The sequence below is a fragment of the Neopsephotus bourkii genome, unplaced genomic scaffold (genome assembly GCF_033783945.1).
Source record: "Neopsephotus bourkii isolate Nb327-2 ecotype Australia unplaced genomic scaffold, CSIRO-AGI_Nbou_v1 NB_533, whole genome shotgun sequence".
NCBI classification, from domain to species: domain Eukaryota; kingdom Metazoa; phylum Chordata; class Aves; order Psittaciformes; family Psittacidae; genus Neopsephotus; species Neopsephotus bourkii.
Genome location: NW_026901034.1, coordinates 1512569 through 1526054, shown reverse-complemented (window position 1 = coordinate 1526054; position 13486 = coordinate 1512569). Strand labels below are relative to the sequence as shown.

At 50.4% G+C, this 13486-nt stretch overlaps 2 protein-coding genes across 3 annotated transcripts; one reads left to right on the top strand and one right to left on the bottom strand.

Moving 5' to 3' along the window:
- Positions 1-3331: 3331 nt before the first annotated feature.
- NDUFB6 (NADH:ubiquinone oxidoreductase subunit B6) lies at positions 3332-6316 on the bottom strand. The gene is given in 5 exon segments (XM_061350741.1): positions 3332-3489; positions 5257-5301; positions 5824-5916; positions 6001-6207; positions 6209-6316. Coding segments are annotated over 5 exon segments (522 nt in total). The 3' UTR covers positions 3332-3420.
- A 75-nt stretch (positions 6317-6391) lies between these two features.
- EEF2KMT (eukaryotic elongation factor 2 lysine methyltransferase) lies at positions 6392-12443 on the top strand. Of its 2 annotated transcripts, none has more exons than XM_061350812.1 (8): positions 6392-6505; positions 6596-6658; positions 7675-7755; positions 7944-8045; positions 8221-8354; positions 9118-9425; positions 11107-11256; positions 11738-12443. In XM_061350812.1, exons 1-8 carry the CDS (start codon positions 6428-6430, stop codon positions 11755-11757), a joined length of 936 nt encoding a protein of 311 aa, XP_061206796.1. In that variant the 5' UTR covers positions 6392-6427; the 3' UTR covers positions 11758-12443. The 2 variants fall into 2 exon arrangements, with proteins under 2 accessions (XP_061206796.1, XP_061206795.1); XM_061350811.1 differs by having other exon boundaries at positions 6396-6505; positions 11962-12443.
- Positions 12444-13486: the final 1043 nt, after the last annotated feature.

Genomic DNA, 13486 nt, shown 5'->3' with positions numbered 1-13486 from the left:
AATGAGCAGTGGAGCAAGAGGGAGGGTTCCACTCACTCCAGGTAACTTCCTGTTTGTGTCATTGATTATAAAGAGAAACATTCACCAGCACAGCAGAGCATCAATAATTCGGGGAAGTGCATTTGGGTAAGCAATGTCTGAGTAGCACTGAAAGCTTCATGGGAGGCAAGTCAGGGTCATCCCCTGCTCTGCCCTGACCAAACCTTATCACATTATCACCAAAGCCATCACATTTTTTAGACATGGTTCCCCATCTCCTCCTCCACCTGCTGTGCATTCTGGAAGGACTCACTCCATGGTTTTCCAAGGGACTGAAGTGAAGCTGTGTCTGCCCTGTTGCTGCCTCTGTCATCCCAAGGCTCTTGATGACAGCGCAACTTGCTTCCCTCCAGGCACAAAGGCTCTCCTGGTCACCATGACTTGTCGAAGCTGATGGAGCAGCTCTGCAAGAGCATCAGCCAGTTCCCCCAGCAGCCCAGGCTGCAGCATCACCAGCCCCATAGTCAAGATCGAACAAGCAAATGCCACATGAATCCTCACAGCTTCCCCTGTATACCAGTGCAGACACAGGCTCTGTATCCTCAGCATCTCTTCCTCTGTGGTTGGGGTACTCTGTGGGGTGGGAAGAACTGGGAGCTGAGCGGGAGCAGAGGCAGCTCGCCCAGTATGAAGGATGGGATGCCCAGTGGTGACCAGGACCAGAGGACACATGGGGAGGGTTCTCAGCCAAGCTCTTGCAGCCAGTGCTGGAACCAGCAGCTCCTGCTCAAGGTACATCAAGTGGGAGGGAAGAAGGGCCCCCAGTCCTTACTCCCCGACACCAAGGTTGTCATGGGCACTTGCCCCCATCCTTACCCCAGCTCAGGACTGGCCAGTGGCGCTTTCCTGGTACCTGCCCTCAACCCTCTCATTTACAGCCTGAGGAACAAAGAGGTCCCAGCAGCTCTCCCAAGGACTGGGCAGAAAGTCATGGCCCAGGTGCACCACCTCTGAGGGAGAAGGTCATCCACCATCTCTTTCGGCTGCTTGGAATCTTTTTGACTCTTGACTAGATATTATATATATGTGTATCTATCACTGATCAGAGTGATCTTTTTTAGCTAGAAGAGATCTAAGAAGGAAGTTATGTAGAAGTTGTACTCCTGAATGTTCCTATGTTGTAAGGTGTGTGTCATACGGAGGACATGGAAGGGAACAATACTGTACAACCCCAGGAGAGTTTTGGTTTCCTTGTGGAGATAACACACCACCTCGGGTAGCACAAGGGGGAAACAAGACTCAAAGAATCTGAGGCATGCAACTGAGGCCAAGGCCCCAGGGAAGAGCCACGCTGTATTTGTGGAGAGGCACAGGGATCGCAAGGGTTCGGCATGTTGTCACTGGGGTGGTGTCTTACACGGGTGTCTGCTCCTCCTCGCTCAGCACTACGTGCTGTCTTCTTCAGTGGAATGGGCAAGGCGATGGTGATGAATGCTCCTGCTGCAACTGCACATACCCATGTTGTGTGTCCTGAACTGTCTTTGCTGGAGAGGTTGGGACACTGACCCCCTCCTCGGGTGAGGGAGAGGCATCCATCCCCTCTGCTTGGGGTTATCTGTGCCAAAATGCCCAGGCGACCCTGAGGACCCACAACCTGATCTACACCAGACCTTGGGACTGAGCCTGTGGCCTACAACAGCCACCCTGGCAGCATATCACAGGGATGTGTGACATCAGGGGTGGCTCTAAGGGTGCTACCTTGTGGGGATGTCCCTGGGACTATGGGGGTGCTACAAATTCCTTGTAGTCCCAAAGGGCTCCCACTAGAGGAAGTATCAGGGCTTCCTTGAGGGAATCTGGGAGCCCTGGGGGCATCAGGCATCCTCATGGTGCAGGGTGCCCCCAAGGGATGTCACAGTTCCTCACAAGCACTGCAGAAGTGGGGGGAGGAGGGGGCAGGGGGAACACACACACCTTGGATATGTGGGGCACCCCAACCAGTATCTCATTAGTGGGTGTCAGGGGACCCCAGGGAGGTGGGACACCCTCAGCAGTCACTCACCCGTGGGGTGGCAGGCTTGGTAGCATCCATGGAGCTTAGTGTGTGTGTGCAGGGGAGGGGGGGAGCCTTCCTGTCTGCATCATACTCCTCCACTGCATCATCAGCCTCTTCATCCTGGGCCAGGCTGAGCAGCAGCAAGTTGGTGCAGGCGAAGGTGCGCCTCAGACTGCAGTAGTGTGGGGTAGCAGCGCCCATGGGGAACTCCGTGCTGGGGGAGCCAACACACCATGGGGCACTGGTAGGGACAGAGACAAGGCCACAGGAAGGACATGCAGGTCTCAGTCACCCCTGTTAACAACTTCTGTTAACCCCACTGCTCCCCCTCAACAGCCCGCACCAACTCCCAGGAGCCTCCACTGACCCTCCAGCTCCCCCTGCCCAGGACACTACAGCTCCTTGAGCCCACCCCTCTTGCCATCCCTCATGAGCTGCCTTTACCTGAGGAAGGAGACGGACATGGGCTCGGCAAGGCTCTGGGAGGGAGTGAGACTCAGCTTGTCCCTGGAGGATGCGGACTGAGTGTGGTTTCCTGCTGGGGGTTCCACTGGTCCCCTTATCTCAGTGGGCTGCAGCAGAGTTTCCACGCTGGCCTTGGCCATGGCCCTGCTGGTGTGTGGCTGGAAGGGTTCCGAGGGCTCTGGCTCATAATCCAGGCACAGTGGGGTGGGGTGGCTCCTGCCTAGCACTTTGACCTCACAAACACTGCTCACACATGATTCCACGAGGTTCTGGACCTCAGGTTAACCCTTTGGATTGCTGATTGAACCAATTCTATCCCCAAAGTAGCCACCAAAATACTCTGAATAACAGAAGACCTCATGTTAGAAGGGATACATAATGGCCATGGAAGCCAGTCTTCCCCAGAAGGAAGCTCTGCAGGAACGTGGGGCCAGGGAGGGTGGGAAGACTGAACTCAGGGCTGAAGAAAAAGGAGAAAGTGCTAAAGGGCAAAGAAGGAAGGATTTTTGGCAGCAGCAGCACTTCTGCTCCGCCCTCTCGACAGAAGGCTCCATCACAACTGGTTGGTGGAGAAGGACTGGGAGAGGACAGCTGCTGTGTGTGAACCTCTCCATGAGCAATCCCAAGGGAAGAGAGAACCCTTCCTGCTACTATGAGGCCCATGTTATCCTGCTGCCAGATCCTGTCAGTCAGATAAAAACCTGAGGAGCTGGAGGTTAGGAATCACCAGCACTTTGCAATAATCCTCACCAAAGGCAACAGAAACTCCCATACTGGTAGCAACTGGAATCAGGTGGACTAAGGGGAAAGTAAATGACAGAAAAGCTGAGGTGTTGCAGAACATAGGCTCCTTTATAGAAGAGAGAGAGCAGTTGCAGTTCTTGCCTTGCTCGCTGAAGGATGGAATCAGCCTTTAGCCATCAGTGGTGCTCACCAGGTTCTTCTTTCATGGGTGGAATAATTTCTCCAGTCTCTAAAATTCTGTCACCCTGAGGGAAGGAGAGAGTCTGGTGAGAACATCTCCTGCACCCGGCACAGGCCTTCACTTCAGCTTCCACACACACACACCATCTGCTCACTCACAACACCCCCATTCACTCAGCATTTCCCCAGGTGCTTATATCACACCACAACCTCATGATCCAAAACCTGCCCTGGCTTTACTCCGGCTATTCAGCTACAGAACAGCAGCTAAACGTCCCGGGACTCTCTTGGGTTAAAAATGTATACTGGACTTACAGTACTGCAGAGAATCCCAGATGCGTTTAGGCTGGAAGGGACCTTAAAGCTCACCCAGTTCCAACCCCCTGCATGGGCAGGGACACCTTCCACTAGACCAGGTTGCTCCAAGCCCCGTCCAACCTGGCCTTGAACACTGCCAGGGATGGGGCAGCCACAGCTCCTCTGGGCACCCTGTGCCAGCGCCTCAGCACCCTCACAGGGAAGAGCTTCTGCCTAAGAGCTCATCTCAGTCTCCCCTCTGTCAGGTTAAAGCCATTCCCCCTTGTCCTGTCCCTACAGGCCCTTGTCCAAAGCCCCTCTCCAGGTTTCCTGTAGCTCTTTAGGCACTGGAGCTGCTCTAAGGTCTCTCCTTAAGGATCCTTCTCTTCTCCAGGCTGAACCAGCCCAGCTCTCTCAGCCTGGCTCCAGAGCAGAGCTGCTCCAGCCCTCGCAGCATCTCCACGGCCTCCTCTGGACTCACCCCAACAGCTCCACATCCCTCTTGTGCTGTTTCCCCAGAGCTGGATCAGGACTGCAGGGGGGTCTCCCCAGACCGCAGCAGAGGGGGAAAATCCCCTCCCTCTCATGCTGCTCACGCTCTGGGGGTGCAGCCCAGCACATGGGGAAGTTTGGCCTCAAGCACTCAATGAAGCTGGGTCATGGGGAGCTGTTCATTGACCAACATCCCCAAGTCTTTCTCCTCAAGGCTGCTCTCAATCCAGTCTCCCCCAGCCTGTGTTTGTGCTAGGGACTGCCATGACACAGGGGCAGGACCCTGCACTTGGCCTGGTTGGACTCCATGAGGTTCACATGGTCCCACCTCTGGAGCCCGTCCCGGTCCCTCTGGATGTCACAACCACCTTCAGCAGAGCATAGCTTTACATGAGCCTCCAAACCCACACCCTGCAGCACATGAGGATCCAGGAACCCCTCTGAAACCAATCTGGTGGCCAAGTGCTGTCTGTTATAGCTTCAGGCTCTGCCTTGGCCCACCAAGCTGACCTAACTCAAGTCAATTAGGCTGAATAATTGGGCTGAAGCCTGAGGCTCACAGCTTGACCTTCAGCATGCTGCTCTGTGCTTGTTAAGGATGGAACTGTTTAGTTTTAGTTTAGATAAAGCACAATTAGGGATGTGTCAGCAGAGCTCAGCTTCCACAAGAGAAGCAGAACCCCTTTGGTGTCATTCCATGCATTAATCACACCTTCACAGGGGCTTCAAACACCCAAATCCTTCACAAAGTCACTGTTGTGCTGTAACTAACACTTGCATTCCTACAAGGAATGTGTGTTTTCCTTCCAGGATGGGCAGTGCTGTCAGCCAGGTACTCAAATATCCTGGTGAAACAAGGACAGCTCTGAGGTCAGGATGGAAACTCCTTCAACATACTGCAACTGGCCTGCCCATGGGATCAGGCATGTCCATGGAGAAGCTGTCCCCACATAGCTACTGCACAGAGCTATATTTCACCCCCTGTCACCACCTTCCTGCCAGGTTTACAAAGCTGCGAGATAAAACAAGTGTTAAAGACTTACTGGGAATATCCGTGGGTTTGATGTAACGATACAGAGAGGCTTTTTCTGGAAGGCAGGAGAAAAGAGGGAAGGGGGAAAAGAAGAAGAGCATTACCCAGAGGTGGTACACAGGAATTCCAGCAGGGGGGAAAGGACCCTTCTAAACGCAACTGAGTTCAGGGCTGGTTAAGCCGGCCTCTTGGCCACCAGTTAAAGCAATACCTGAGGGTAACAAAGCTCCACCTCCCAGGCAATGTTAGAGCGTATGAGCAAAAAGGGTCTGCCTCACTAGCAGCATGTCGGCCAACCCCTCCCCACACCAGCCTCAATATCCCCAGGATCACTGCTCCTGCAGGAAAGCAATGAGTAGGAGACAGCTTCCCAGCTCACAGGAGATGGCATGGTCACAGCTGCTCACTGCCATGAAAGACACCCCCCCACCCCAAGAAATACACATTTGTGCCACCCAAGCAAGGAGAAACCTGGGGGGACAGAGCACAGTGCCACCGGACCAGACACCGAACCAGCACGTCATCACACCCCTGCACGGGGGTTAACGCGTGTCCCCTCCCCGCGCCGCACACGCACCATGACGTGGTACTTCAGGTAGTAGAAGATGATCCAGGCGGGGACCAGGACCCGCACCAGCACGAACCCGCTGGTCTGGCAGGCCTTGTACACCTGTGGGCAGCGGGACGCGCGTCAGGCCCGGCCTGGGGGGACGCGCGTCGCCCCCGGCCCCCCCCCCCGTCCCTCCCCGCTCACCTGCTGCCGCCACAGGCCCCCGGGCCTCAGGAACCGCTCCCAGAAGGCGGCCACCGGCCCGAGCCGCTGCGGCGGCAGCACAGGCTCCCGCTCGCTCAGCTCCTGGTCTCGTAGCCAGCGGCGCCGCAGGGCGCGCAGCTGCTGCAGCCGCAGCTTCTCGTCCTCAGTGTAGCCGGCCATGGCGCCGCCGGTCCCGGTCCCAGCCCTGCTCACAGCTCCCGGCGCGGCCTGATCCGGCCCTCGGCGGCAGGCGGGCGCCGTGTCCTTCGCCGAGGCGCCCAGCGATGACGTTCTGAGGGCGCGCAGATGACGTCATCAGGGTGCGCGGACAGCCAGCCCGTGCCCCACCGCGGGTCTGGGCAGCTCAGCGCCGAGAGCGTCAGGCTGGTTACCGGATACGCGCGGTTCGAGACCCCGCTGAAGCGTCATGGCCGGGCCAGAGCTGGGGCTCCGCTTCCAGCGCTGCTTCCTGGCGGCCCGGCAGCTCTGCTCCTTCCCATGGCTGGTACGGAAGAGCGGGCACAGGCGGCTGCCCTTGGCGGGGTGTGCCCGGGGGTACGGAGGAGCATCATTACCTTTATTTATCGTATTTTAGGAACTTGAGCACAGCCTCCGGACCTCACTGGACTCCTCTCTGCTCCTGGATATTCTACACAGGGTAGGGCAGGATGCTGGGTGTCGCAGCGGTACTCGGGCTGCCTAGTGCATCTTCGGGGAGCTGAGCGCTTCCTGTCCACAGCTGGGTTTTATCCTCGTTACCAAGATCAAAGTCACGGCTTTTTATTGTGCCCGGCAGAACAGCAATTTTCCTTCTCTTCCTGCTATTAGCTGTTTTTAGCGTCAACATTAAGACCCATGTGCCTGAGCACAGATGTCTTTAATCATAGGATCCCAGACTGGTTTGGGAGGGAAGAGACCTTAAAGCTCAGCCAGTTCCAACCCCCTGCCATAGGCAGGGCTACCTTCCACCAGACCAGGTTGCTCCAAGCCCCATCTGACCTGGCCTTGAACACTGCCAGGGATGGGGCAGCCACAGCTTCTCTGGGCACCCTGTGCCAGCGCCTCAGCACCCTCACAGGGAAGAGCTTCTGCCTAAAAGCTCATCTCAGTCTCCCCTCTGTCAGGTTAAAGCCATTCCCCCTTGTCCTGTCCCTACAGGCCCTTGTCCAAAGCCCCTCTCCAGCTTTCTTGTAGCCTCTTTAGGCACTGGAAGCTGCTGTAAGGTCTCCCCTTAAGGAGCCTTCTTTTTTCCAGGCTTAACAAGCCCAGCTCTCTCAGCCTGGCTCCAGAGCAGAGGCGCTCCAGCCCCTCAGTGGATCTTCGTGACCTCCTCTGCACCTCTCTGGAAGAGAGTAAAAAGAAAAGCAAGAGGAGAAAGAGACCAAAACAGTCTCTCTTTCCACTTGGTTTTGCTATTTACTTTCCAAAAAGAGGAAAACCACATATTCTGCCACAGAGCTGGAACTAGGAAACCAACCAGAAGTCACCCAATTTCCTTTCCTGGCTCAACATCACTTCTAGCTACTGACTAAATCAGAATGCACTTTGTGGCACAAAAAAAACAAAACCAAAAACCCCCAACCAACTCCCCCCCCCTGCTTTTTACCTAACCCCTTCCTGTCTGGCATAAAATCATCATTTGGTAACTGGCTTCAATTGCTGGTTTTGTTTTAGACCATTCTCCACCCTCTGTGTGTGAAATACCCCCTTTCAGCCCGGTACAGAAGATGCTTTCTAACTGAACTCATCAAAAAGGTAATGCTTCTGGTGTTCCTTGCAACTTAGTTATCTTTTCCTTGAAAAGAGGCCAGTTTGACCTTGTGTAATAACAAACCATAGCATTCAGAATAAAACATAATAACAGAGTGTATTAAAACATGACTTAATGTTTCCTGTTTCACTACAATTTGCTACCCAAACCCAGCGTGTTCCATCTCCCACAGCATGAATCCACCACAGCTGAGCCCCTAGATGAACTGTACGAAGCACTGGCAGCTATTTTAAATGAAGAAGAATCTACTTACTGTTACAAACACTACTTACTGGTAAGAACCAATGCTGCAGTGTTATAAATCACTTTAATCCTCTGAAGTAAGCAATAATTGGCTTTAACAATAACCCCTGGAGTGCTTCCTCCCTTCTCCCAGGTGCTAATATGGGTTGTAAACTCCAAAGCTCATGTTTGTGCTGATCCACCTTGGCGGCCTTGTGTGTCCACAGCCTACAGGAGAGTGTGTCACCCTTTCTGAGAGTGTGGCAGTGATCTCTGAAGGAACCACGGGGCTCGTCACATGGGAGGCTGCTCTGCACCTCACCGAGTGGGCACTGCAGAACCCTTCTGGCTTCAGGAACAGGTACCGAGATAAGCTTGGACAGAGAGATGGGGAGAGAGGTTTCACAGTGTGAGTGAACCACACAACTGTACCTTAACAATGTACCTCCAAAAGAACCACAGTGACTACACCCTCTGGCTGCTGGTAACTGCTGCTCTGGTCTGTTCATGACAGTCAGAGTAAAACTTGAATCCGTCAGAGGACCTCGCAGTGCTTTTAAGGCAGGTTTTAAGATCAAAGCTGTCACACCATGTGGTCTGACCTGCTCTGTGGAGTTGGCTGCTCAACTTCAGCTACTGCAGTGTCTAGTGAGTAACTACTGCACTCACTGTGTGGTGAAGTTTATCCCATCTGCCTTTATATATTCAATGAGGAAGTGCACACGTCTGATCTCCTCCTCTGGCCTTTGTTATAAGCAGGTGAGAGGAACAGGCACTTTTGAGGAAATATCCATCTAAGTTAATTTAAAATATGGAGCTCACAAGGAAAGGAACTCCACTACCCAAGTGTCTGTTTCTCTCCACTGAGTATGACAAGAGCTTGGTTAGATTGAGCCACCATGCTGCAGAAGGCTAAAACCAGGTGAGAACATGTCCCATCCCCATGGTGGGAATGCTTTGTACCACACTCCAGGGCAGTATTTCAAGTGATTGATTTTTATCCTTACAATGGCTTCTTCAGTGTTCACCAACCGTCCCTGTTATCTGAGACAAAGCTTAGATTGTAAGTGGTTTGATTTCCTAACTCCACTTAGAGTCCTGCTAAGTATTTCTTTACCCTTCAGGACAGTCTTGGAATTAGGAAGTGGGATCGGCTTCACTGGAATTGCCATCTGTAAAACCTGCAATCCCAAGACATACATATTTAGTGACTACCACCACCGTGTTCTCCAACAGCTGAAGCAAAACATCTGTTTGAATGGCTTTGTCCTGAAGCCCGAAGCTGCCCAGCATATCCAGCTGGAATCTGGAGGCCAGAAGGCAGAAGGAGCAAATCACCAAAACCTGAAAGTAGTTGTTGCAGAACTTGAGTGGGGCTCAGTTACAGAAAAACAACTGTTGGCTCTTCAACCTGATGTCATCATTGCAGCAGGTACCTTCCCCTTGGTTGTGCCTCACAGTGGATGATCGCACAGATTAGAGGGGGAAGCACAGAGGTGTCTGTGTGCAGGATGAGCTCAGCCCTGTCTCAATCACTGTGTCTGAAGGTGTGTGACAGATCTTCTCCCAGTCCATTTCATCATTTAGTCTTTCCAGATGTTCAGCAGCTGTGTACATAACATTAAAAAGCAAATTATTTATCCCTTCTACGTTTTAAGATCCAGGAACAGATTATAAATGCAACACTGCTCAGAGCCTCATCAATACTAACAGGCTGTCTTGGCATTCTCCTGGGGGATAACATATTAAGCAACCAACCAACCCACCAAAAAGCCAAATCACAACCCTTTTTTGGATCTCCCCTATATATAAATCTGGAGGAATCATAAAAAAACCCTGATATTGCAAAATGTAGCAGTAGGAACATTTATGAGCTGTAGCTAGAGGATTTTACTCCCTCATCTGGGGCTTTGCAAAGCAAGAATTACCTAAGAATTCAGGTGAAATATGACAAAATATTCTGCCTTTGTCATTAAATGGTCACCTAATACATTAAATATGTGAATCTTATAAAATAGTCAGGGTTTGAGTGTTACCTCATGCCAGCTGTACTGTAGAGCCCAAGCTGAATTCCTGAAGGCAGCTCAAACCTGGAGGTGATCAATACGTATCTACTGTTTGCTGTTAGTAATTACTGAGGACATTCCCTTACTGTGTTGTATCAAAACTTGTATGTACAGCTACCTGAAAGGAGGTTGTAGTGAGGTGAGGATTGGTCTCTTTTCCCAAATAACAAGTGATAGGGCAGGAAGAAACAGCCTCAATCTGCACCAGGGGAGGTTTAGACTGGATATTAGGAACAGTTTCTTCCCCAAAAGGTGTTCAGGCATTGGAACAGGCTGCCCAGGGCAGTGGTGGAGCCACCGTGGAAGTGTTCACAAACTGTAGTGGTACCACAGTGAAAGTGTTCACAAGCCATGTAGACAAGGCCCTCAGTGACATGGTTCAGTGATGGCCTTGGCAGTGCTGGGGAACAGTTGGACTTGATGATCTTAAAGGTCTTTTCCAACCTGGCTGATTGTATGATTCTAAGAGTAACAGAGATGTCTGTTAGTGATACATGCACATACCTCCACATTTGGGTGTAGTAACCACCACGTCTTGAGCCTCAGTCCCCAGCAGGGCTGACACATTTCAGGATCATGGTACTGGTTGGTAAGGCTGATGTTTTGTGCCCCTTCATCATCAGCCTGACCTTCCATTGCTATTTCTGCTCTCAGGGAAATGATTTGAGATGAAAAGAGCTGCAGTTCAAACCAGCTCCTTTGCAATCAGCCTCTAAAACATAGTTTGTAACAACCCAGTTTCTGCTAAGGACAGTTGTAGCAGAACACCAACGCTCTAGGGTTTTGCTTATCTCGTTGGGCTTAATTACATTATCTGACAGTGCCTTTACAATAAGGAACACTGATTTTTAGTGATACTAGAGATGAGGGCAACTTGACATAGCACACAAAATAGAGGCGTTTTCCAAGAACTCTTCTTGGGAATTTTCAATCCTGAATACAAAAATCATACTCTTTGGCAAGGTATTTTATACTTTTGTTTTGTAGCTTCCATTCTGCTTTTTACTCCATGCTCAAGAAATATGTCATGTTTTCCTTTTTGTACAGATGTGGTGTATGATCCAGAGATCATTGGAGCCCTTGTTGGTCTGCTACAGCAATTCTCCACTTCCAGAGCAGACAGAAAACCTCCTGAGGTCTACATTGCTTCCACAGTCCGGAATCCAGACACCTATCACCTCTTCCAGGCTCAACTCGGTATGTGCCCTTTTCATCAACAGTCTTGGCCTCTTTCCCCAAGTAGAGATGAACAGGAGCGGGTTTTGATGATGGGTATTGCCCAACAGTGAGGTTTTTATCCTAGAACTGGATTTAAGAGTGCTCTGCCTAAAAGCAGTCCCTTTCCCACATGGATTTGCTCAGGATATGGGAACTTAGCTTTTTGCTCTGTCCCATCTATCATAATTCATGTTTGTCAGTGCCAACCTGAGATGAATCCAAAGTGTGGTGGCAAGAAGGAACTAACAAAGGGTTAAGCTTAAAGGAAGAAAACCTGCTGCACTGTCACAGTGATGAGATACAGCCTCAAACCTTTATGTGAGGGTCAAAAAAACCCAGCTAGAGATTAAAGAGATGATCCTTAAGGTCCCTTCCAACCCTAACTATGATTCTAGGAAGTACACCAGGGAGCGATCTGGGATTTTCCTTCACAGACTCCTCAAAAGCCTATCTCTTGCAGTCTCCCAGTGGCGCAGCTGATCTGCAGCCCATGGTTAACTCACAAAATCATGCCCAGTGCATAGCAGAAGCATTGCCATTCATGTTTAAGAAAAGTTGCTGGTAAGCATTCACCTGTGGCTTCCTTTAACAGCATGATAGAGATCTTAGTACAAAATTGGACACGCAGCCTTTGCCCTTCATTTTATGAAGCAGGAATCTGATTCCCAGTGTTTATCCTTACAGATAAAGCTGGGATTGGGTGGCAGATTATTCCAGCCCACAGCAACCGTGTTTTCCTCTGTGATGTGCAGCCAAATGTAACTATTCTCCAGCTATTTATATAGACTTGGCAAATAGAATTCCAGTTTTCAGAGCAACAGGAGATATCCCATCCTGGCAACAAGGTGATCTTAAGTTCTAGACACTGTCAGGAGAGGCACTGAGGATACAACTCCACGCACGGGCTGTTGTCAAAGTGAATTACCAGCAAGTGAATTACTGCTGCCCCTGAAAGGTACCTGAGAACCTTAAGCAATAGGAAAACCAGTCCTGATCATATTGTGCTCTGGTTCTGTAGAAGACAACATAAATGAACTGGATTTGTCTGACCATGTTTTGCTTTCTAATGGAGGCACGTCTGCAGGACCACAGGATGAGTATCTCACGCTGACAAGGGAAAAAAGCAGTGTTTCACTGGAATAAATACATTTTTAATATTAAAACCAGCTGTAATGGTCTGTGTCTTTTTATACTTGTTTGTATGCACCTGCATACTTGCAGTCTGGGTCATCTTAAAAATGAATAATGAAAACTGCCTACAGTAAATGTAGCAGATAGTGCCAAAAGCTGAAAGAGGAGGTAAATCAGGTGCTGTAAATCAGATGCATCTTTACTCTCCAGTGATAACAGAAACTTCATTCACATTCCTGTCACATAAGGACTGTCACTTCCACAACTAGCTATTGGCAAGCCATTCTCTCAGACTAGCCAGAAAGCAAAACCAGAATCATACACTGTATCCCTGCTTTATGTAGAGGAGGAAGAACTGACCTCACCTTCTCTGAAGCTTTCCATAATCCATTCATCATTTTCTTGTTGGACGCTACTGATCCTGAAGCACAACATGAAATATGCTGCTCTTTCTCCTCTTTTGACTTCCTTTTCTTTGCCTTGTTTTAAAAGTTATTCAAAAGAACAAATACTTTCACCTCAGTCTGTAGGATGGAGAAAGTGGACAAAGGTAAACTTGAAACTTGAATCATCTTGAGCAAGAATCATCTTGCTCCTCAAGCTGAAGGAGGCCATGACTACTACTAGTAAGTAGGATGTGCAGAAGGAACCCCACACAGGTTTTAGCTACCTCTTCCCAAGAAGAGCTCACAAGTGCTATTTCTGGAGTAAATGTGTGTTAGCAGCCCCCACAGGAGCTCCTTTATCTCCCTAACACTAAATTCTTCAAGTTGCTCAAAGTTCTGTACAGACTGCTTGCTTGGATTTAAAAAAATGCATTATGGAAAGGTGAAACCTCTCTGAAGTTTTTGACATTACTGTTTAATTAGGGATGTCCTTAATTTATCTCCATGTGCACATTGATGGCTACAGAGAAATGGCCAAACTACTGGATTTTGCTTGAAAACCAACAGCTAAAGGGGCTACAAGAAACTTTGAGAGGGGCTTTGGACAAGGGCCTGTAGGGACAGGACAAGGGGGAATGGCTTTAACCTGACAGAGGGGAGACTGAGATGAGCTCTTAGGCAGAAGCTCTTCC

Excerpts from the sequence above, each read along its gene's own strand:
- EEF2KMT (XM_061350811.1), top strand. The coding sequence starts at position 6,428 with ATGGCCGGGCCAGAGCTGGGGCTCCGCTTCCAGCGCTGCTTCCTGGCG. Across the intron at positions 7,756-7,943 it reads TAACTGAACTCATCAAAAAG|CATGAATCCACCACAGCTGA; the intron begins GTAATGCTTCTG and ends CATCTCCCACAG. Across the intron at positions 8,046-8,220 it reads GTTACAAACACTACTTACTG|CCTACAGGAGAGTGTGTCAC; the intron begins GTAAGAACCAAT and ends GTGTGTCCACAG.